The sequence below is a fragment of the Paramacrobiotus metropolitanus genome, unplaced genomic scaffold, assembly GCF_019649055.1.
Source record: "Paramacrobiotus metropolitanus isolate TYO unplaced genomic scaffold, Prichtersi_v1.0 Parri_scaffold0000006, whole genome shotgun sequence".
Lineage (NCBI taxonomy): Eukaryota > Metazoa > Tardigrada > Eutardigrada > Parachela > Macrobiotidae > Paramacrobiotus > Paramacrobiotus metropolitanus.
Window position 1 is genome coordinate 2,504,727 of NW_026570226.1, and position 25,529 is coordinate 2,530,255.

A 25,529-nucleotide genomic window follows, 5' to 3' on the forward strand; every position below is an offset into this window, starting at 1 on the left:
GGTAGCAAAAAAGAATGTGTTGGACCAGCAGTAAACAGTGGATCAATACAGACAGATAAACGCAAGCAGTGGTATAGTGGTAATCGTGTTGTATCGGAGGGCCACAGGCGCATAATAAATATCCGGACACTTGATGCTAATAATTTAACGTGATTTATTCTTTAACTGATTAATATAATTTCATTTAATTAATGGGACGTATAATTTACGGGATAAAAAAATTATGCTTCAAGAAAAATAATTTACATGTACAAAGCGAGCTTCGCTCAATAGAAACAATCAAATGGAGAATGTTTATAACTTTCTAATTAAATAAATATGTATTTGCTAAATTAAATTAAATATTCATTAAATAATTAAATTTAAAAACAGTAACGCAGCATAACAACATTGCGCGCAGTCATTTTACTATGTTATCTCTAGTGTGCAATAATTAATTACTATACTATGTAGTAACGGGAAGACCTTGGTTAAAGTTCTGTCGGACACCGACTGTACCGCGGCACTGCATGCGATCGGATCTGAAAATTTTATCGTCTGTCAATATCTTTCCACATATCCATCGTGCAAAATAATGTTGTTCTGAGGCCAAGCGTACAGATAAATGTTACTGGGCATGGAAAAATTACAGTACGCTTAAAATGCCCGGTGCTGTTTTTTATAGTTAGATGGGATAGTTCGCGCTTTCTTCTGTCATCGTCACCGTGTTCGAAACCAATTTCCCATTTTTGATGCTTCATCTAGGTACACACATTCCCTTTTGCATTTTCCAGTAAGCATGGCGGGTCGCGATGGCATAGGTTTACTGATTTATTCTACGTTGCTAATACTATCAATGCCGGCCTACTGCACCGTTCGAACCAGCAACCAGATAACTACCCCCAACACCTCACGGCCACTAATTCCCGGTAAAAGCCGATTAGCATAATTTAGTAGAGTAATCCAGTTAGTCACAAATTACCGCTTACGTATACATCGCAACCAAGTAATTTACCGGTCGTACAAAACATATGCAGGTGGCGCACCAAGCGGTTGTTTGATTGAAACCCGGTATATCGTGTGACCATAGTGGTGTTGCTGATCTTGCCGTAATCCATATGGAAAACACAACCGTTTTCTGTATTAATGGTAGAGCCCCGCCTGACAACTAACGTGTGTTCCGATGACAACACCGACTCGTCTGACAGTGCGTCCAGGATCGTGGATAGCTTGCAGCGGATGACCGGTGCCCGATTCTATCTGCAGCCGGCTGACATTCCGCCCGATCAACAGGCAGTTTTATTTCTCGGGCATATTGGTTATGCCCTGCAGCTATCCCCGTTTATCGGTCTACACAGTCTCGTCGTACACACCAATAGCCTCTCCGTCAGCCAATTGGAAGAAGTTCTTACGTACGCCTGGACGCCCAGTATTGGTACGTACCGTACTTTCACGTCTCAACATCTGCGAAGCCTGCACATTGCAATATTATGCAAAAGAATGTAAACTACAAATTGTACGTATAGATGTGCTACTTGCACCGATTTCTTATGTAAAAATTAAGAAAAAAAACATTCACTCGGTACGATGGCCTAAATACGCATACCAGAACGTATACCCATAATGATCATAATGTTTAACGAATGTATGTAGTGTACGAATGCCCATGATATGTACCTACCTACTACTAGCTTGTCCGGTAATTTCTGACGAATCAGTACAGCGACTTACACAAATTTGCGTGTTACGCCAAACTTCACACTACGGCGCGCCACGCCACACTGTTTAAACACGTAACTTGCATTTGACTGGCTGGTGGCTTGGTATACGCCATATAATTTAATGAGAATAACAGTAATTGCCTGGCGTAAGGTGGCCAGAAAATGGTCAGTGCAGTAAGCGACAATCTAACTGCGGAGCGCATTTAGAGATTTTGAAAAACGTAGTGAAGTGGCCATCGTTATAAGCGCAAACTTCGCGCTAGCTGTACCTTTACGTAGGAAATTACCGGACAAGCTTGTACATTGTACCTCGTATAATCAGACCTGTCCTCAATTCAGGCAGTGTACTCAAAGTGATCCGTTATTGAGGCATATCGAAGTATACCTGATACGGCTGATAGCAGCGCCATTTCCGTAATCAGTACCACGCCCGGTACTAGTATTACTACCAACACCCAACGATTATCGCTTGAGATTCAGCGCGGAAATGCCGCATCTGTTTTGGGTACCATGGATTGTTTGGATAGTTTAAAAGAAGTTTTGCTGCTGTGAATAGTACTGCGTGTTTCTTTTCCTTACCAGAATTGTGCGTTGTTTATTAATAAAAAGAGTAACACTCGTATCATTAACTAGGATCACACCTTGAAAGGTCACTTTAAAATGCTTTTTTGCAGAAGCCTATATGCAAAGTCCCAACGCCACTGTCGATGATGCGCCGAATGTGCGTTTCCTATCGTTTCTTAATTCCAGCGAGACGCTCACCATCACCGGGTAACTGACCACGTTCCTTTCGACCCTTCTCAATCGAAACACTCGCCGTCTACCCTTTAATGCAAAATGGTTTCGCGCATAAAAAAAATTTGTTGCATAGCCTGACCTTGCGCTGTACAGGTCGCCCGTTACCCGCATTATCTATACCATCTTTCGCTCAGCGCATATTCGCCCACCAGGACCTGTGCCAATATGGGAGAGCAAGAATAACGCTAATTGTAAGCATCCGCAGCAGCGCATTGGGCCTCCCAGTTTGGAGATGTTCATTCAAATATTGGAAGAGAAGGGAGTGCGTGTATACGATCAAATGATCATACCGGCTCAGATAGCCATGATCGCCGATTCTCTACCTTTGGAGGATTCCAGCCTGACCGCAGCCAAGAATAGTTGTCGATTCCTGCCTAGTAACCAAAGGGATGCGTGTGCCTTGAATAAGACGGTGGATGTGCGTGTGGGCGGCCTGACGAATTACACCTTGGTATCCACACTGAACGGAACCTACACACAGTAAAGTGGCAAAGTCCTTATTTCCGCTTTTAACCTTTACAAATGAACATTACCTTTTTCAAATCGAGAAACATGGTAATTCATTACAGTTGTTTCCTATAAGAATGATCTAGAAAAAAACCCACGGTTAATTCGATCCGGCTCCTTGTCATTTTAGGCAGCAAGTGACCTACGTCAGTTGTCTGACGTTAGTAGAGGACAAGGTGTGGATTGGGTGGTTGCCGAATTCGAATGCATCGGCACCCAGTGCCGACCGTCCCACACTGACGAACCTATATCCTATTGCTGCGCAGCGGTCTTTCCGTGTATACACGTCACAGCCCGTGCACCTCCAGCTTCTTCCTCTTATTCAGCAAAAATTTACTAAAAGCTTCCATTATCAATATGGTATGCAGTCACAAATTTAGCGGTACAATTATATTCAAACCTGGTCCCGGATAATGTTTCATTTCCCGTTACTCTAAGTAGTTCAAATAAAGCGCCCACATGTGAGCGTCAGTGCTTACAAAATTGATAATTATTATACAATTCGTTGCCGCTAACAGTAACGACTGTGTGTATCGTGCTCGTAATGCAACGCTGAGAAGTTTAATACAATGGCAGCCCGAGAAGAAATAAGCTGAGCACGTACTAATGGGTCTTTCTGATTGTAAGATGACAGCAAGAGTGTGGATGTGATGCTGTGGAACCCGGATCTGGATACCGGGACAATGATCAGTTTCCTGGTACGTCTCCTGATAAACGGCAAGGTCGTTGCTGTCCTGGACGCACGCCTGCCGTATACCGATGCAATCTACCCGCGACTGTTGCGAGCGTTCGGGTCTGACAACACAAACCCGAATATCCCTTCAGCCGTCAACTATACATCCGTCGACACCCGATTGTTCTCAGTCCATCGCTGGAACGAGAATGTCATGGGAAGAACGATGATGTGGAAGTGTGTCGCTGGAAGGACACATTTAGCGTGACAACGCTATCATTATCCAGTGAACTGCCGGTATTTAGGTTTTACTAATTCTATCCAACGCTGTTGGTTTATATCTTAATTATGAAAATCCTTATTTTACTTTCCTAATCCTTTAAAGTTTATTCAATAAATTGATGATACCTTGGTGTCAACTATTAACAGTCATCCGAAGCGGTTCAGCAAGCAATGTCATCGGCTTTTTTTCAAGCTAATCCACACTCAATTGCACCGGCGTCCTTTGCCATCACACTGACCAATAATCAGGAACAAAATCTTACACTTCCGGGGTACGTCGAAGTCTTTAATTCTGATTTTCAAAATTAGGCTCCCCATTTTGCAGGCATAATATTGTGCGCTACACGTTCTCGTTTTCCTATTACAATCTGACGCGCGGAAAATTTTGGAATGTCTGGAGATTTCCTAGCAATGAAACAATCGCGCAGACGATAGCATCTCAACTTCCGGGGAAGATGTACGTTGCCAATTTTCCTGTGTGTCGTGTGAGACTGTAAAAGCGATTGCCAAACAGCGGATTCATTTGATGCAGTTGGGTGTTCGATCCGTCGATGACATTCACTATGTACAGCAGCGAACCCATTAGCTCGCAGCTGCTACCGACACTGCAAGAAACCATGCAAAGGGCCCTGCGGCGCTCTTCCGAGGCGTATGAGAACGCAGGTACGATCTTGTTAGGCTTGCCTTTCTCATATTGTTTCACAGTGACTGTCCATTTCTAACCGTCCACAGAGTAACTCCCTTGTATAAGTTTATATCATCAAACGATTTTTGATGAGCAGTTAGTTTTCTGCGGCTCACCGAAATTTTGTCGACTATCACTTCGTCGACCGCACTACGTCGACGGTCACGAAGGCGACGACTAAAAAAACCAAGAAATCCTAAGAAAACTACTAAGAAATTTATTAGGAGCCTAAGGAATATAAGGCAATCTGAGAAAATTAAGACGGTTTAGCAAAACCTTACCTCGACGTCGTGACCGGTGTACATCGTTTCTGTTCGACTTAAGTGACGATCGGCGAATTTTCGTCGTCTTAATGGCGGTTCACCATTTTCTGCTCTGGATATTATTTTATTTTATAATACAGTTTATCTGTTATTGACAGAGATAGTCATCTGGAATCCTGATCCCAATGGAACCGTCATCAACTTTCTCGTCATCGATTCTGAAGTACTGCCGAGTGGAATTGTGGATTCACAGCGGGAAAGCAGCGATTGGATCTATCGACAAGTCTCCGGGTTGCAGCTGGACAGGAACACGATGAAAGTTGATACGATATTTGATACAAGATTCATTTATCTGGATAGCGACGACACCGATAATCCGATGGCAGCAGTATTCAATGACGGCGCCAGGGAACCCATCATACCAAACAGTGACAAAGCCGGCAATCCCATTACACTGAGTCGGCATCCGCCGGCAACGTTGGACCATAAACAGAATGATACTGTTAATGACAAACAGAATGTGCCGCCTCACGATAAATGCAGTCAGGAGGATGCTGACGAGAGCTGTGCCTTGCCGTCTGTCCTTTCCTTGTTTGTGATGAAATCATCTTTTCCTTACACCATGGTACGATACAAACAGTATATCGTATTTTAAAATTTTTTTATTTAGCGCTCACCACTGTTCCCCGCCCCTGTTATAAAGTCCACATCAGGACGTGTTTTGAGAAGATTCATTTCGAAACGGGATCATCCCGATAATATAAAGAAATACAAAAAAAATGAAAACGACCATGCATCCCGCTCATAATCTTTCGCTCGGTTCAATCGTCTGCTGTCCTCTTTCTCGGTGCACTACCGACTGCATATAGCTCCACAAGTAAAAGCGTTTTATGCAAACATTTACCGAGCGTGGAATTAAACTCTAAAACAGCTGCGGCAAAAATAAAGATCAAAATAGCCACTAGCCACTAAAAAAATTGTGGTTCGTATTGGCGGGCTAAAGTCGTAAACGGAGTGAAAGGTAGTGCCGAGAAAGCGTGTCTGCGGAATCTAAGCTCGTTGTAAAAAAACCACACCGCAGAGTCGTTGTGAAGATTGCTAAACTATTATATACATACTGGTCCGGTTTTTACATCTGCCAATTGGGGATAGCTTACAGATCTTATATCCTGCTGAAGTACTAGTAATAATATATGACGGTTTGGTATTCTGATGGCAGGATTCCGATGACGTTCTGCGCGGTGTGGGTGATGCGTTCGCGGAAGTTAATCCAGTCTCCGTTGAATTGAATATCACACTGACGCGCCGCACCGATGGATTTTTGACTATTTACGGGTACAATAAGTCAATCAGTCAACGAGTACGGTTTTTTTATAGAAGTTTACGAAGCAGTGTTACAATCTGCAGGCAACCTGTAGTGAAATTTGATTTCACTGTTACGTATCCACGCATCGAGACCGGCAAGCACGGGACTGCGTGGCGGAATCCGCAGGATCACATTATGAATAAGCACTTGGGGAGCAGTATGTCTGGCAAGATTGTTAATGCGCCATTTTACTAATTTAACGGTGTTGCGTTCTGTGTTAGCACATGCGGAGTTGTCGTACCGATAACGTAATTGTGGGTTTCAAGTTACTTTGACGGCACAAATACCGTTACTGTTATTGCGTTTTCTTATTTGGTGTGACTACTCAAATGAAAAGATCATGTTCAATAATCGCAAACTCTCTGATGTCGCAATGATGCCGTTATTGCTTTTCTGAAAATTTTTTACGCAAAGTGCGAGTATAAACTGATGTTGAAGTTTAAACCCGTATTCATCATGGCCATAAGGTGCCTCGAATTCTTTTGACCTTGTTGCAAAATTCTACAAAAGCGCAACGTTTTTATCTAGGTCCTTACATGCTAAATATAGCCGAGCACACAAAATTATACGAGTCGTTACAGTGCCGGCAATGCCGTGGTTTAACGTTTATCGAACACGAGTACAGTACAATTGTACAGACTGTACCGTGAACTGTACCTGTAGCATATGATCAGATTCAGATTGTCATAAGATCTAATCGCTTGAAAATATCTTTTCTAATACTCATCGTGAGAACACTTTTTTCTTTGGCAAAGGAACCGGGCCAAAGCGTAAATGCCTGCCAAGTGAGTAGCGGGAAATTTTCTATTGTCAGTTGTCATTCCATAAACTTTCGATGCCATTGATTAGCTGATATTCTTGTTGCAGTCTGCACTGAGTAATCAGCAGACAGCCGGCACCGGGTTGCGAATGATGTTTTCACTTTTTGCATACATAATTTATCATCTTTAACCACTTCTGCTTTTCACAAACATGGCCGATCGCCGTGGTCTGGGAGCACTGGCTTGCTTTTTATTACTAACAGTGCAAACCTACTGCGCCATACGAACCAGCAACCAAATGACGAGCTCCAACAGCGCAGCTGCACGGCCGCGGATATCCGGTAAAAGTCGATACGTGTAAATTATTACAAAATTTCTTTCCGTCATATAAATTGATAAAATGTCGATCATAATAAACTTAGGCTTCGATGTTACGAATACACTTTCCGGTTAGCTAGTCTTCTGATCAGCCGATCAGTTGATTCGATGGAACAGTCACAACGTCCTAACTAGCCCTTATTATCCTTTTTGCCCCAAGTCTCAACAGGCATCTGAATACTCAATCGTTTGTTATTATCGTAGAACCGCGTCTGACAACTACTGTTTGTCCTGAGGCAAATGTAGACGCAGGTGAAGATTTGTCATGGCTCGTGGACATCATGCAGCGGATGACCGGTGCCCGGTTCTATCTCGTGCCGACCGACATTCCGGCCGATCAACAAGGCGTTTTATACTTTGGGGAATTCAACTCTATCTTGGGGCTACCAGCGCGCATCGGTCTGCACAGCGTCGTCATTCACACCAACAACCTTTCCATAAGTCAGTTGGAAGAAGCGCTGACGTACGCTTGGGCGCCCACTTTTGGTGCGTATCCGTACTTCAGCACTTGCATATCCACTGAATAGCTTCAGATACTTTCAAGTTGTGCACAAAGTGATACCTTGTTATGTACAAAGCTGTCCCGAATTCTCCAAAAAGGCTATAATTTACATTTATAGAAAGAAAACATGTACGGTACGGTCGGTCAGCAAGAGTCATCAGAACGCTGTGTCAATGATGTACAGCTTTCTGGTGACTCTTGCTGACCGACAAAACGTTTACCCCACGATTTGCTAAATCCCTATCCGATAGGTTTCTGAACGTTTTTTTGCTAGATTCCGACAACCTCCTAACCACATTCTGCTGACCGACAAGAGAACGTCCCCAAATATATATATAGTTTAAAACAGCTCAAGAAAAATCATTAAGAAATCTCCGGAAAAATAAGAAACCCAAGTAGCGGACCGAAAACTGAGGTGTCGGTCAACAAAATGGTTACGGCAAAACGCCGGTTTCGCAGAAAAGCAAATTGTCGGTCAGTGAATAATGTGAATTAGTTATTGTGTCCATGATCGAATTATCAGGAAGTATTACGAAGAGCAAGGAACTAACGCCTTTTTTGAACTGTGTGAAACAACTACATTGCAGAAGCCTACACACGCAGTCCCAGCGCCGCTGCCGAAGATGCGCCACACGTACGATTCCTCTCATTTCGCAATTCCAGCGAGACGCTTACTATCACCGGGTAAATTTGACTAGACAATTTTGCCCTCCAGATTCAGATACTTGCCGCTTACCAGCTAACACACAATTTTTGCACCGAAAATCGCCCGTGGTGTTACTTAACCTCCAACACTACAGGTCGCCCGTTACTCGCATCATTTACACCATCTTCCGCTCAAAGGAAAATCGCCTACTACGAGGTCCGCAACCGCGTCCGACATTGGAGGACAAACGCTACGTTAAGCGTCCACAACAGCGCATTGCCCCTCCCCATCTGGAGAGTTTCATCGGAAGACTGGAGGAAAAAGGAGTCCGTGTCCACGATCAACTGCCCATACCGGCTCAGATGGCAGCGATTGCCGGTTCTCCGCACTCGGATCATCCCAGCTTGGCAGCAGCCAGGAAGAGCTGTCGGCAGCTTTCCCGCAACCAATCGGAAGCGTGCGCCCAGAAGAGGAACGTGGATGTGCGTGTGGGCGGGCTGACGAACTACACCTGGACATCCAAGTTGAACGGAAACTTTACACAGTAAAATTAAAAGAGTTACATACTGCCGATTTGACGTTTACGATTAGCCCATCTAGAGAAACCCATCTAGAGATCGAAATCCGTTACCTTCGTTTACGATAAAGATTTTAAAACTCGTGGTTGCTTTCACTATTTCACGTGCTTGCGCTATTTCACTCGAGGCTGCTTTCATTAATTTCTGGTAAAAAGGGTCCGATAAAGGTCTAGTGAGTTACAGTGATGTCATGTCGTCCTAGGCTGCAGATGACCTATGCCAGTTGTTTGACGGTGGTGGACGATAAGGTGTGGATTGGATGGTTGCTGGATCCCAACCCATCTGCAGCCGGTGCCGATCGGCCCACATTTGCTGACGTCGACCCAATTGATCCGCGGCGGTCGTTCCGTGTATACACGTCGCAACCCGTGCATTTGCAGCTGCTACCGCTCATTCAACAAAAATTCACTGAAAAGCTCAACTATTACCTCGGTATGTTGTTACAGGCTAACAACACACTAATTTAATTGTACAAAAAATACTCTTATTAATTAATATTGTGCTGGTATCTGTACGTGTATTCAAAAAAAATGTATGCACTTGATTGTACGATGTGCAAATGATTACCGTAATACATGCAACGTTTAGATGAAAAATAACCCCAGCCAGGGGAAGCGATGCCGATACGCGTTGTGGTAAGCCGCTTGTGTTATTTGCAGTTGACGGCCAGTCGGTAGAGGTGATACTGTGGAATCCGGACCTAGATACCGGGACAACGATCAGCTTTTTGGTGCGGCTGCTGATAAACGGAACAGTCGTTGCTGATTTGGATGCACGTATGCCGTATGCCGACAATATCTACACTCGACTGGAGAATGAATTCGGACGAAGTGCGATGCCTGGGCATCCCTTCTCTCGTGAACTGTACATTAGCCGCCAGCCGGTCGTTGAAAATCCATCGCTGCAGCGGGATTGTCAGGGGCCGAAAAACGATGAGAAAGCTTGTCGTTTGCAGGAGGCTTTCAACCTGACAATCATCTCTTCATCTAACGATACACTGCCGGTATTCGTTTGCTATCGTTAATTTGCTATATATCATTAATTTGAAGCGTTCTGCTTAACGGCTGTTTTTTTAGAATTCGTATATTAATGTTGCATTAAAATTTCAGTAACCATTGCAATAGTAACAGATAATATCTGTAATATCAATATTATTGAAAAATATTATTGTTGAAATGAGAACTGCGAACTATTTAAAAAAAATGCATTCTATAATACTGTAACACCTACACACTGATTGTAGCAGCAGCGTTAAGCTTGCCTTTCTGATATTACTGTCGAGACTGTTTGTTAACTTTTAACAGTCATCGGAAAACGTCCACCAAGCAGTGTTAACTGCGTTTTCGCAAGCCAACCCAGTATTAGTCAGTCCAGCGTTCTATGAAATAACCCTGATCAGTCGCAGGGAAGAGAAGCCCGCTCTTCCAGGGTACGTGCTAGTGCTACGTTGAACTATTTACTGTAATTCGGAAATTCCGTAACCGAGCATGAGGTTTCTGGTTCTACAGGCTTAACATAGTCCATTTCCTGTTCTCAATCTCCTATCATAATTTGACGCGCGGAACATACTGGCACCTGTGGAAGTATCCTACCAACGAAATCATGCAGATTATACCGCAGGTGCTTCCGGGAGTGTATGTGGCCTCTGCTGAATCGTGGTTGTATAATAAGAAGTTATATGTAACTGTGGGTTGATGTGGTGCAGATGGTCATTTCACCCGTGGATGACGTTCACAGTATACAGCAGCGAACCCATTAACTTCCAACTCTTACCGCGATTAGAAGCCAGAATCCAAGAGATGGTGCGCGGGTTTTCCGGGTACGAGAAAGCAGGTATGCACAATATAAATGGCTGCTTCATTTGTTACAAGTAACCGCTTCGCCTTCGCCTCCACCTTAAGATTGATCCTGCTAAGATTTAGAATTTGATTTATACCGGTACGGGTACCGGCATCTGTGAGCGGCCTTAAGAGCTGATATTTTTTCCGACAGGCGTACGTACGTTCGTGAGTTCAGGATGAAATATGTCTGCAGTGTGTATGTTGTTTTTGCTTAGTTGGTGTTGAAAAGTAGTTATATGGAGGCTTGAAAATCGTTTGGAGATTTTCGTGGTTTTTCGTGTTTTTGAGTGACAAATGTTTCGCGGTATAAAGCTCTCTGACGAAACTTTAAAGCATAGTTTGAATGGAGTTGACTGGAGTGGAGAGAATGGATGTGTTTGTATGAGTTATTCTGTCAATAGTTTTATTGATTGGTTGTTGGTAGGTTTAGACGTAGGGTTAAAATTATCTTGTAACAAGTATCGGTCACGCTAGCGCTGACCAGTTGTGTTCGAGGTATGAAAGAATGAAAGAAATACAAAATATACTTCGTAGTGACATCGTACAGCAATAAAAAAAGATTTTGAAAAATATTTCAAATATGAAACCCCAGCGAGGCCAGCTACGAAAATATTTTAAACATATAGAAATGCGGACAGTTTTCACGCTTTCCGGTTAAATGCGACCAGTTTTATAAAAGCTGTGAAATCCTCCGTAATTTTTCTTTTTGTTTGCCTTTTTCACGGTTCTTTTTCACGTTTTTAATGTAACTTTATGTTGCCGAACTAACGAACTGAAAACTTGAATTTTTTGGTACGAATGATAATATTTAAACGGTAATGAAATGGATGGAGTGGGATCTTTTACACGACGCCCATAAAAAACCATTCAGCCAATATTTCAGCGCAGAATTAATGGAAACTTGTGGGAAACAATTAACGGTTGCCCAAGGTGACCTCGCTGGCTGCATCTTTAGCTACTAATTGTAAGATTTTCAGCCGTTCAGTCGAGCTATTAAAATAAAATATACATATTTGTTAGATTTCGAAGTTAGTGAATACCCAAGCTACCGCCAGTATTATAGAGCAACGTGGGTTAGTGAGTACCCACGCTACCACCAGCTGGTGTCACGGAGCCGCTAGGGGAGGGAATAGGGTAAACGGGCCACGGGCCGGCTTTTAGATATTTAGAAATTACATATACCGTAATTATCGAATTTGCACCTCCCCCATAATAACGCCCCCCTCCGTAATAAGCCCCCTGGATGGTTGCCCGCCTGTTACAACGGACATCTGCTGTACACTCAGTGGTGTACAGTCTGTAATGCATGCATACAACAGCCAACCGTGAAAAGTCTTGGCATCGGCATGTAAGAGGGATTTTATGAGATTTTGATAAATATTTATTGGCAGTCATTTATGAGTGGTTTTTTAATGATAAGTGCAATACTGTAACATATTTGACAGATGATTTTAGGAGAAAAATAAAATGAGTCCTGGGTTTTAGGTATATGATATGAAAAAATTTATATTAAATGCAGGATAAACTGATAAAGTAATCATATAAAAAAATTATTGAGGTGAATCGTGCATCAGTGGTGTTCACTTAAGTCAATAAGAATTGCATAATGACTGTTAAGAGTTAATATTACATATGTGCTGTAAGCATGTCAAGAACAAACAGTAAATAAACATTACATAGTACAGACATTACAGACATTACTGCACTTAAACTGTGTGTAGTGGGCACCCGCCACGGGGGGGGGGGCCTGTCGGAGCCGCCCGATCAGGGCGGTGCTGGCTGCTTCGCATGTTTAAAACAAAATGCATGCGCCACAGTTTCTAACCCTGCTGAATCGAATAGCGTTTTCAGTTTTTTTCTATTTACTTCTGGTTTTTGTGATCCAGAGATTACGGAGTTGTTGTAATATAGACCTTGTTCCTTGATAGTACTGTCGCAGGAGACGCTGCGACTCGCTATGTGTGGCGAAACGACAGAACGCGAGCAACCGTGAGCGTTTGTTGTTGAGCAGACACAAAACCAAGAACAACCGAACTGATATCGGCGGCTACGCCGATATAAATATGAAAACAAACATGCCCGGAAGGACAAAGAACACGTATATCACGGGTGTACCCGTGACACTACCCGGTCTCTCTCAAAAAGGCTCAGCCACCTGAGCCGAAAACAGGAACAAAAATGAAAATAAAATGATAGTCACACGGTTGATATAGGAAAAGGAAAGAGAACGTAGTAAAGGACAAAATTGGCTAAATAAAATAGAAATGGCTTTAGAAAGGCCATCGTGGTCAGCCACCCACGCATGGTGCAGTCTGCAGCCCTAAATCGTGATAAAATAATTTATAATAAAATTAACGGTGATATGGGCGCTTACGAGATGGACGGGAAGGAAGATATTCAGGATCGTCGCGTGCTTGTCGGGCGTTCTCTTCTTCTTCGATCCAGTGCATGTCTTCCCGAAGCTGCTGTGCTTCTTCCTGGCGGTCGAGGAGTGCCATTGCCTCTTGATGGCGGTGATCTTGGGTGACACGCCAGATGACGGTGGCCTCCGCCTTTTCCCATTCCGCCTCTTTCAGGCGCTCGATTTCGCGAAAAACAAGTGTTGACTCGCCGCGCGCGTACTCTAGGGCGCCTTTCAGGATGTCGGGAGTAACGCCGTCTGGTTGTTTAATATTCATATAATGCGCGGCGGCAATGCGGATCCGTTGGTCCGGATCAGGTCGGGCCGGTTGATCGTAGGTGTCCATAGGATCCGGATGAGTGGAGACGGGCACGGCGCATTCCACTTCGTGTGTGAATGCGTACTGGATCGGTGGTGCCACGTCTTCGACGTTGGCTACTGGTAGCCGCGGTCGAAGGCGTGACGATACGGCCCCCTCATCATCCTCCAGGTGTTGGGGCGGGCCCTCTGGCATGGTTTCATCCTGCGCCTCCTGAGGCAACGCCTCATCCTCTTCCCCGCTGTCTGAGAGCGAAGGCTCGGCGTTTGCGTTATTGTCCTGCAAAAACAAAGCACCAAAGCGTTCCTCTATTTCTGGGGACTGGGAGCGCGGGCACTGTCGTAAGTCGGTGGGCATGTAGATCTCAGGTTCGAGATGGAAGGACAGGCGGATCAGCTGTAAACCGTACAGCCTGGTGCGGTCGGTAACTCTGTCCTTGGCACGGAAGACGTTCGGAAAAACGTCTTTGATGGAGTTTACCAAGATACGCTGGAATACGCGGTCGCCCGCACCTTGGATGCCCGTAAAAGGTGCGACATGTTTCCTGAGATCGGCCAGGATGATGTAACGCACTAAAGTCATGTCGGGGCGTTTGGATGGCTCCAAACGAGCTGGCTTCATTCGTAGGTGTACGATGTGAGGGATGGCAAGTTCCAGGAGTTCGACTTCGTAAATACTTAACCTATCTTGGCGACCCATGATTATGTTTAAAGAACACAATGCAATATAAATAAGTATGCAAATTACCAAGTACGGATATGTAGAACTGTTTACTGTAGCGTTGCTATGGTAAAATGGCGATCGCGTGATGTGAGTGATAACACGTGTGCGCGTGCAGGCCAGTGGTCTGCCTTACTGTGTCTCTCTCTCGCTGTGTCCAGATACATCTCGTGCTTTAGGCAGAGTGTATGGCTGACTGGACATGAACGGCAAGTTGCCGTCCCTTTGCGGCGTATGGGAATAGTCGGACGACAGGTTGCCGTCACTTTGCGGCGTACAGCGAATCAAGTACTGTAGTGTAATCTACGGCTATGGGAAGACGGCCGTCACTTTGCGGCGTACGGGTGAAGTCGAAAAGGTCGCAATGGCAGCCATATTCATTCGTGCGATTGCGAATGCAGTCGAAACATTACTGAGTTTGCGAAAGGTTGGAACATTGGCGGAGTCTTGACTGAATGGTCGAATCACAATTCCGGAAGCATTTGTTTTATTGTCGGATTAAAGAATAATAAAATATTAGAGACAAACAAAAAAATTGAAGATTATAAAAACTAACGAACTGGAAATAAAGAAATGGAACAAATACTTACCAAGGAGACAGCGAGGTGTAGACAAGACCGAAGAGCATGCTGATGTACTTACCATAACCGGTTAAAATGTTAATATTTATAATATTTAGGCGCATTGAATGTTAAGACTACGTTCCGCTATTAAGATTCCAGGGCGAGATGATGATGGGTATTATGAGCACGCACGTTACACAGCTTACGATCTGGAACTCTTTTAACCGCTAAGCTGGACGATTCCTTTGACGGGTGGATGAGGTCCGTCTTAGCGAAATGAAAAGGAATCTAGGCCGATGTGGGTGCCAGTCACATTATTTGGCCAAAAGTGAACGTTTTGCCAGCTTAAGGCGAACCTCATACGAGGCGACGCCGATGTGGTTGCAGGGCCGATTAGACGCGGTGTAGTGTTGGAGCCGAGTTTGACTTTTTGCGGTTTTTAGCCTTCACTGGACGCATATTGTACTCATAACACATGGACGATGAAGACGATTTGACGGCTTAACATCGGAACATACTAGGTGACTCCATTTGTAATATTTTTTTGAATTTTGCGCTCTTTTCTTTTTTTTTTTTTGGAGTTTCTTTTCGCAAGAAAAATTTTTTTAAGAAAACCAAAGCCAAAAGAAAACGAAAACAAAAGAAGGAAAAGAAAATCAAAATGCTTTTCATTTATCACTGACCGGTTTGTGTGCCATCTTGCGGCAACAGAAGGGCGGGCTCGATTTCGGTCGGGCAAGTAGCTTGTCGCTGCGCAGTGGTTGGTGCATTCTCACGACCGGGTTGGTATCGAATTAACGTGTCTCGCGTGAATGTGCCCCCAAGATAAATCTGAGGCTGATCGGGCGCTGGAACGGCTTCGTATATCTGACTGCGTCGGCTAGCCGCTCGACTAGGGACAATTCGGTCACAGCAGCAGTTAAACAACCAAATTATCCAAAGCGAAACGTACGTGATAACACTGAAGCGATAACACAAGTAAATTACGACTATGGAAACCAAAAGGATAGCGATCGCTATAAAAACCCACAGAACGATGTGCTTCGCTGTTGACACGACTGTTAGAATTGCTGTTCTTTCTTGTGTGGTTTGGATGAACTGGCCTATAGACGGCGATGCTTGCTCGTTAATTAGCCCATTAAGCTCACTCAAAATGTGGTACATTTCGTCGGTCTCTGTTGAAACGGAATCTAAGAATAGCCGGTCAGAGCGATCGATAACCTGTTTGAACTGGGCATATGCGTGACGACGAGAAGCGGCGTAGCTAGGCTTAATCGGTGTCCAATCACCAGAATCAAAACGATACAGATTACCTCTGAAATTAGCCAAGGAGTTGGTACGATAGCAAGGTTGAAATACGATCAGGGTTTCGCCGTCGCTAGCAATAGTGAAATTTCCTTCGTTCGAACGGTAAATCGGCTCAGTTCCGCAGGAAGTTTTGATGGCTGAAAATTGAACCTGACGAACTTGACACTGAGTTAGTATACCCTGATGACCAAACGACTGTAATCGATGACATTCAGTAAAACCGGCTAATTGTGCGGCCATAACGGGGCTGAGCTGCGAAAGGATAAAGAATGTCGCGCTTCGAGTACGATCGCTCAAACAATCTGAATAATGTAAATCATCGGCAAGAAAGTTGAAACGCTCAACGTTTTTGCCTTCATAAAACTGAAAATGGGCCATCATCGGTTCATAGATATTTTTTCGCATTGCTAGCCAAGTGCTATTGTGAACCCACATCAAACCCCTATCTGGCAATACATGTTCTTTCTGTGAATCGAGGGGAAAATTAGTCGTGGTAAAGCGAAGTAATAAATACGGGTCGTTAATTACTGCGTGGTAGGTTTCATTACAGACAGTAATCTCGGTTGTATTAATTGAAATGTCGACCTGGTTCTGCGCGTCCTTAATCATCTTAATGCCGGCTACGACCTGTTTGGTTGACAAAATAGCTGGTCCTTGATACACCTGTTTAACATCGCACTGAGATTTCTGACCTAATCTATCACTTTGCCACACGTAGGTGGTTGCATGCGAGTAGGCATATCCCGTGTTTCTGGATTGAGCAATTTCGCCGGTAACGGACCACAGCGTCCCGTTGATTTCTTCTAAAGTAATTTGTTCATAGACACAGTTAACGACTTCATGGACCACCGTTCGAAAATATCTCCATTCTGCGGTAGGAGTGGCCTTAAACTCCCACACATTGCCTGACTTGTGCATAGGATTAAACAATTACCGGTCTGTACTAAACGCCAACAATCCTGCTCCGAGAGCGGAGCTGGACTCTGGTAATTAACGGTGTCTGTCGATCCGGACCAAAACGTATCTACTTTAACTCCCAACTTGACGGCTTTACACGCATAGCCTGGTATTTTTCGTTCAACCCTGTTGTGTTCGTACAGTGAATACGTGATGCTCACAGCTTGACTCTTAATCGGTGCCGCATTGCAACTCTGGTACTGTCCTAAATCAATGACTCCTACGCGCACAACGTCCGTACAGTCACATACCGACACGGATATAGCCAGTACATTACGGAAAAACAAAACGTACAAGAACATGACAACAAATGTTCCCATTATGGGATGGTACGGTACCGTTACAGGAATGGAAAGGTCACACGAGAGCGGCCGGTACTGATGAAAAGCGATGAAGAAAGGTCACGGCACGATAAATATCCCGCTGTCGTTGACAATATGCTACGTTTCGATAAGGCGTGATGGCTTATGGCGTTCCCGGGCAGATCTTCGGACAACTGGAGACTGTAACTGATGCACTTCGGAAGTCAGTGTGTCGCTTTTATCCTCGTCGGAACTTTCGGAACTTTCGGTTTCGTCGCTCGGAGCGTCGGAAGGCTCCGATGGTATGTCATTATCTAGTTCATCTTTGTCAAGAATGCCATTATCGTTATCATTATCATTAGCGACTGATGCCAAATCGGTTGGTGGAATTATATCGATATTTTTTTCGGAAGGTAATTCATCGTTTTCTCGTGCAAAATATTTCTTCAATCGCTCAACGTGCACGATAATTCGTTCGCCAGTCGGATGGTTTTAATCGCCGGGGCCGTACTGTTCAAATGGTGTATAGCCGGTTGTTTCGGATTTACTAGTATTCATGACAAATGCTGCATACTTGACTGCGAGATCCCAGTTCTTCTGGTCGGTGTTGGTGTAATGACTGATGATATTAACAAGAGTTTTTAACGCTCTCTCTGCCATACCATCCGCTTGGGCGTGATAAGCGGTGGTTAAGAGGTGTTTGATATCGAGTAATTCAAGAATTTCTTGTACGATGTGGCCTGTGAAATGCCGCCCACGATCGGTGAATAATTCCCTAATGCACCCATGTGACAATATAATGTCTTCGACGATAAAATTCGCGGCTGTTGTGGTAGTGGCTTTCTGAACGGGTTTCGCAATGACAAATTTTGTCATGGGACAAATTGCTAACAGTATGTATTTATGTCTGCGAGGTGTTATAACGAACGGTCCGCAATAGTCCATATGGACACGCACGAATGGGCCAGAGACACGAAGTGGCTGTAAAAGCCTCCGGGGCGTTGAGGTGGATCATTACGGTGTTGGCAGCTTTCACAAGAAGCCACATACCGAGCTACACTTTCTAAACTGCCTGGGTAATAATAACGATCCTTTATACGGGCGTATGTTCGTGCGACGCCTAAATGTCCACTGTTAATGGCGTCATGTGCCTCAGCCAGCATGGTCGGCCAGACTGACTTAGGGACAACAAGCAAGAGATGGTAGCGGCCATCTCTGATGACTTTACGATAAAGAATGCCGTCTTTTTTTATGTAAGCTAGTGTCCGTGTCTTGAATTTCAGATGAGTAGGATCGTTAATAATTGACAAAATGTTCTTGCAGAAAGGATCATTTTCTTGTAGGTTTTGTAAGTCTAATTTCGGTGTAAAAAATAAAGGGGTTGTGAATAAATTACGAATTGGGTGATCATTTTCAATGGGAAATCGCGATAAAGCATCGGCAAGTGAATTGTTTTTGCCTGGTCGATAGATTACGGTAAAATTGTACGGTGTTAAGCGCATAATCCAGCGTGCGAGCCGATTTGTCGGATTTTTAACTTTGAGTAAGGCTCCGATAGCGGAGTGGTCGGTAATGACTTTGAATTGGTTAGGGCCTGAGATATAATAATGAAATTTCTCGATACCAAAAACAACGGCGAATAACTCTAGCTCTGTTGCGCCGTAATTTCGCTGCGCTTTATTAAGAGATTTGCTAGCGTAAGCGATTGCACAATCTCGATCGGCTTTCTTTTGCATGAGCACGGCACCGACACCTACTGCTGACGCATCGGTATGAATTTCGCATGGTAAATTTTCATCGAAATGGACTAGTATTGGGGCAGAAATCAGGCGATTTTTCAGCTGGATAAATGCACTTTCTTGTTTTTCCGTCCAGTCGAAAATGACATTTTTGTGAAGAAGACTGATTAACGGGGAAGCAAGTTCAGCGTAATTTTCAATGAATCGGCGAAAATAGCTTGTTGTTCCCAAAAACCCTCTGAGCGATTTTAAATTATGAGGACGGGGAAATTCGGAAATAGCTTTTACTTTTTCGGGATCTGGTGACAAACCCTCTTTGGTTATTCGATGACCAAGAAAGGTCACGGTCGAAAAGCCGAAAGAGCATTTGCTTGGTTTGATTTTAAGTCCCGAATATTTTAGTCGGGTCAGAACTTCTTCAACGTGTATTAAATGATCTTCGAACGAAGAGGAATAAACCTGAAAATCATCTACGTAAAGTAAACAGTAGAGTTGCTTTAGATCGCCGAAAAGCCTATCAATCAGGCGGCAAAATGTAGCGGGTGCATTTGTTAACCCAAAACACATGCGTTTGTATTCGTACAAGCCGCCGGGAAAGCCGGGTGCCGACGGCACGAGAAAAGCGGTTTTGTGTCGATCGCACTCTGCGATTGAGATATTATGAAATCCATTATACAAGTCGAATTGAGTGAAAATTTGAGCACCATGAAGGGAATCCAGCATTGCTTGAATATTACCCATTGGATAACTATCTTTGATCGTTACGCTGTTAAGCGGGCGGGAATCAACGCATAGGCGGTATTCTTTTGATTTTTTTCGAACGAGCAGAACGTTGGCAGCATAGTCGCTCTGTGAAGGCTGAATGATATCGGCTGCAAGCAATTCTCGTACTTGGCGAGCGATTTCTCTTCGTTGGAATGGACTGAAATTTCTCAGTTGTTCACGAATGGGCAGTGAATTGCCGGTATCTATGTGATGCTCTACTAACGTACAGTGGCCAGCTATGCTGTTATTGGTGGGAAAAACGTCAGCGTATCGTTTAAGTAGTTTTAGATATTCTGCTTTCTGGTGCGGCGGTAAATCGGGGCAGAAATTAAGTTGTTGCCATTCGTCGTCGGTAAGGGGAACAGGAAGTGCCGCTTTGTCGTCAAACCATGGTTCAAAAGGCGTATCAGGGTCATCGTCGCTGTTATCAAAATAATTTTCACATGAAGAAAAAATAGGTTGGTCGGCGGATTCCGCATGGTTAGGTGCGATTGAAAAATCATCGATGTAATGTTGAATGGTACCCACTAACGGATGGGAGGATAGTTGGTCATCATTGACAATTTCAGGTGTATGGATAGGTTCAGTTACGATTGGACTGGTGGGTAGAGTGACGAAAGTCGGAAGTGACACGAGAGGAAACATTGCGTAAACGGAAGTGCATTGTTGACTGCGCGGGTTTGCCAAAATTAGCGTTTCAAAATTCAAAACGAACGGCGTGTCGTTGAGGAAGTCCCTCCCCAACAGGAAGTCGAATGGGAACGATTCTACTACGGCGAAGACGTGATATATACCCGAGTAATTCTACATAAACGTCGGCTGCATGCATTAACGGAATGGTCTGACCGGAAACAACGGAAACGACGGCGGGATCCCTTTCAAAAATACGGCAATATCTGTTAGCGAAGTCACGTGAAACAATACTTATGCCACTGCCGGTATCGAGAACGGCTACTGCGAGTCTATGCATTGCACGGATGTAACAAGTGACAGGTGTGGTACGTGTAGGGCGCTGTTTGTCTGTCATACGTGCCCTAGGAAGCATGACAGGCACTAGTTTTCCGGCTGCGGCATAATGAATGGCACAGACTCGTAATCGGACGGGCCCTGTCCAGAGTTTACGAAGTACTGTGGGATTGTTCTCGAAGGTTGCTGCGTCAGTTGTAAGGTGGGTTGAGGCGGAGGTAACTGATTGTGAGGCGGTGGTGGGGGTGGTGGCGGCAACGAGTGAAGAGAGTTAGTACGCGGATTGAAGCGGTAATTTATCGGCGGCTCCCCAGGGCGGTTGCGCACTCCGCTGCGGGCAAGAGCGCTGAATATGACCTATGCCGCCACAGTCGTAGCAAATTGGTTGACCATCAGGGCGATGGAGATATTAGGGTTCTGGCGGCGGTAAGCGCTGTAACCTCGCGATTACTCATTAACCGGCCGTTGCCACGACCACGATAGTTGTTGTTTCGAAAATTGGTGGCGAGTTTTATTGCTGCTACTTCTGCCCGCAAGGCGTCAATTTGGGCATCCTTATTTGCGTCTTTAACAATGTGTGTTATTTGATCGACAAGTTGGTTATTTGGCATTATCGGATTATTTGGCAGTGTTGCGTACGCGTTAATGGATTTGTTATTAATCATCGATTGTAATTGCGGTACTAATGTGGCTAGATCGTGAGTCAACGCATTGGCAGTGTTTGCCAAATTCTGCTGAGCCACCTGTGAACTACTGATGACGACCTTATTCGGGCTTGTTTGTTCGGGTTGTTTCAGTAATTGGTGTTTAACTGCCAATAATTTCAATTTTTCCGTGAATTCTTGTGGTGTTTGAGGGTCTTTATCCGAGAAATTCAATTTGGAGTTGGCGGGGTAATCCATCTAGCAATTTATGCGTTTTTGTTAAGTCATCTGCCTGGGGGTTGTCAATCTTAAAATAACTCAAAACTTGGAACACGTATCCCATTGGATCATCCAGTACTTTTTCGGGTTGATGTTGCAATACGATCTCATGACGATTTTTGCGAAAAGTTTTAAGAAATTCATCCTTTGCGTTGTCAAACGTTTGAATGGTCGGATTAGCATTAAACCATTTTAGAGCGTTACCCTGTATGGCAAGTTTGAAATAATCAAGATAGTCATCACGTCTTATTTTATTAGCTACACAAACGTTGTTAAATCGACTAAGAAACTCGACGGCATCTTCATGTGGAAATGCATGAAAAGTTGGTAGATCTTTAATTTGCAATTTAGGTGCTCGGTCAGCCTGATCGACTAACCGAGTCAGAACGTTATTTGTAACCGTCTGTTGAGCTGCAGTGCTGTCAGTAACCGACTTAATAATTTTTGCTAAATCTTCGGCGTTCATTATTATGGTTTCGTTTGTGTTATCCGACGTGTTATCTGACGACTGATCTTCGGGTGAATCTAGCTCGATATCAGACTCTGAAGGTGAAGTCTGAATCTGCACGTTTTTCTGTGCACGCCTTAGTGCTAATTTTTCTTTACGGGCTTGGTTAATACGTTCTTCACACTTTCTAGATACTTCAAACGGGGTCTTATTTTGTAAGAACGGGTCGGAACTGTTTTCGGTATTACGGCGTTTAGGCGCCAGGGTGTACTTCACTTACCCGGTAGGACTGGACTTGCGGTAACGTCTGGGACGGTAGGTGTAGTAGCGATCGAGGTAAATGTGTGACGGGCTGGGGAAGGTGGTTAACGTTGTTAACGCAAGTAAGCAGACTATGAATCAGTGACCTTTAGGTGGTAAGATGTTCTCTCGGTACGGCCTCCAAATGTCGCAGGAGACGCTGCGACTCGCTATGTGTGGCGAAACGACAGAACGCGAGCAACCGTGAGCGTTTGTTGTTGAGCAGACACAAAACCAAGAACAACCGAACTGATATCGGCGGCTACGCCGATATAAATATGAAAACAAACATGCCCGGAAGGACAAAGAACACGTATATCACGGGTGTACCCGTGACAGTACTTCAAATTTTTTATACTCTTTGGTCTTGGTCTTCTGGTTTGATTTTAATGTTCTTGCCTGCGCACAACTGAGTCAGGCTAAGTATTTTTTAAATTCCCCTATGGGCTTGGCAGGGCTATATAACCGCAAAACCAGTTCAGGGAAGAAATAAACTCTCATGTGCGCGCTTAACTTCGTTAACTGCACGGCGGCTTAATAAAGGAGCGGAAGTATACGACTGAGGAACTGAAAATTAATACGAATTGAACATAAATACTGGATTAAGGTACAGTAATTTTATTTCCATAGCGCGATAACAATATCAAGGTACAGTTTCACTTAAAACCTAACAGCATTTTCTACAGTACCAATAACAGAAGCGGCATTACCTCTTTGAATAGCTAAAGAAATGTTCTGCCTTAAAAACTCGTGGCTGCGCGTCTCGCCAGTTTGTTGCTGAATTCTCTTTCCGACCTCTTTAAACAGCTTCTTAGCTGATGTACCAAAACTGCCAAAAGTTTCCAAACCGACAGCGGCAAACTCATATCGCCCGGACAGGAAGTTGTATTTTCTCACTTTTTCGGCTTCGGCCTGGTCGGCTGCCGATCCGGGCTTTACGCTGGTGTGATCCAAGTAAGAGCGGGCAACGGTATTGACAACGGTTACATCCCACGCTAAACACAGCCCTCTGGTCCAAGGGAAAGTAGTGATTCCGTCTGGGCGTGTTTCGTTTTGGTAATGCATGCCTCGGGGTTCCGTTCGCGCGGGGATTCCTGCCGAAACCAAAGCCCGTCGCAGGATATCGTTAATGCAGTCGTGTCTTGCCCGTCTTCCAGCAGAAAATTTGTAACTTAACCCATGATGGTCATCGGCGGTGACTACGGCACCGCACCTGCACTGGTGTTCGGAGGAAGCAGGTGCGCCAAGTCGAATGGCAACGGCGATGCGAAAGGCTTCGGCATCTAATAGGTTTCCAATCGGCGATGAGGGAAGAGCGTGTGTCCAGACACCTGACTCCGGTGTCGAAACAGCCAATAGTCGTGCCTTGTTGGCCGCATCTGGAGCCTTGTACAACAGTATTGATTGCTCAGCTAGACAACACGGAGATACGGTGTATCCCATGCACATTGCAAATGTCTGCTTAATAACAAATGTCTGCTTAACATAAATTATGCGTCTGCGTAAAAATTGTCCCTCTGACATTTTTGTGATATCCCCCTATCCCTCCGTCTGTTTAGCAATAGTCAAAACGGTAACCAGAGATACACGGAAAATCTGATTTTCAAGTCAACCGGTGACTTTTAAAAGACCGTCACCAACTGATCATGAGCGTTACAACGCCCACAAAATTTTTGGAGCTTGGTCAGAGTATGGACTACATTGCCGGGGTACTGCAATGACTATGTGAATTTGCAGAAGTGGTCATATGGAATCGTGATCGGGATGGAATTGTCATCCAGTTTGTCGTCGTTAATTCTGGCGGAATTGTGGATCCACGCCGGGCAGCTGTCGACGACGGTGGTGATTGGATCTATCCAGAAGTGGCCAACATGAAACTGACTTGGGACACGATGGAAATCGCACAAGGACCCGATTCCTGGTACAGCGACGGTGCCGTCAGTCGCATTATTACACTGAACCGGCATCCACCAACAACAATGGATCACCAGCAGAAGATCTTGGCGAGATGCAGTCAAGTGGGGGTTTATGAAAGCGGCTGTCCCCTTCCCAGTGTCTTTTCGTTGACCCTGATGAGGATACCGGGATCTAAAACAACAATCTACAGCGTCATCCTGGTACGAAATATTCAGTAATACTCGATATGGCCAGACACATAGTATTTGAGTTTGGCCGAATAATGATTCTATGGTTTGATGCCAGAATTCCGAGGATGTTCTGCGCGGTGTGGGTGATGCGTTCGCCGAAGCCAATCCTGTCTTAGCCGACGGCATGGACTTGAATATCACCCTCACCCGACGAACCGATGGTTTCCTAACCAGTCAAGGGTAATGTTATCCAATTGCAACCAGTTTACGCTTGGTAGAAGTGTGAAGTGTATACTAACAGTGCAAAAAATCTCCAGGGAACCGATAGTGAAATTTGATTTCACTGTGACGTACGCGGAAATGGAGACCGGCCAGTACTGGAATTTTTGGCGATACCCGGACGACGCACTTATGAACAAACACCTTAGAAGCAGTGTTTTTGGCAAGATTGTTGAGGAACCGTTCTACTGATTGGGCAATGTACTGCGGATCTGCCCTGACGACTGCAGCAAAAGTTTCTGTTTTTCTAATTTATTTAGAACACGTACGACAATTAAAGAGACGAAATAAGCCGAACAGTTTTGTGAGGCTGAGTTCTTTTACAAGTTTTCTTTTGTAATTGTATGCTCTTCTCGCAGTGGTTCAACGTTTTAAAACTCTATTTGAAACCGAAAAGTAAGAAGAATCTGCTTACTTTGCTCTTCTCGTCTTTCCTTACTTCTAAGACGCGCAGTGGACTACAGTTTCTCTA

The 25,529-nt window shown here is 44.5% G+C and overlaps 1 protein-coding gene across 2 annotated transcripts; it reads left to right on the forward strand.

Annotated features, from left to right (window-relative positions):
• Positions 1–605: 605 nt before the first annotated feature.
• On the forward strand, positions 606–25,511 carry LOC129581806 (uncharacterized). Of its 2 annotated transcripts, none has more exons than XM_055473061.1 (12): positions 606–908; positions 1,133–1,414; positions 8,503–8,599; positions 8,716–9,105; positions 9,342–9,571; positions 9,799–10,142; positions 10,444–10,568; positions 10,648–10,773; positions 10,845–10,972; positions 24,429–24,808; positions 24,894–25,018; positions 25,096–25,511. In XM_055473061.1, the coding sequence occupies exons 1-12, from the start codon at positions 779–781 to the stop codon at positions 25,247–25,249; spliced, it is 2,511 nt and encodes an 836-aa protein (XP_055329036.1). In that variant the 5' UTR covers positions 606–778; the 3' UTR covers positions 25,250–25,511. The 2 variants fall into 2 exon arrangements, with proteins under 2 accessions (XP_055329036.1, XP_055329035.1); XM_055473060.1 differs by lacking the exons at positions 606–908; positions 1,133–1,414 and adding exons at positions 7,044–7,376; positions 7,618–7,899 and having other exon boundaries at positions 25,096–25,507.
• Positions 25,512–25,529: the final 18 nt, after the last annotated feature.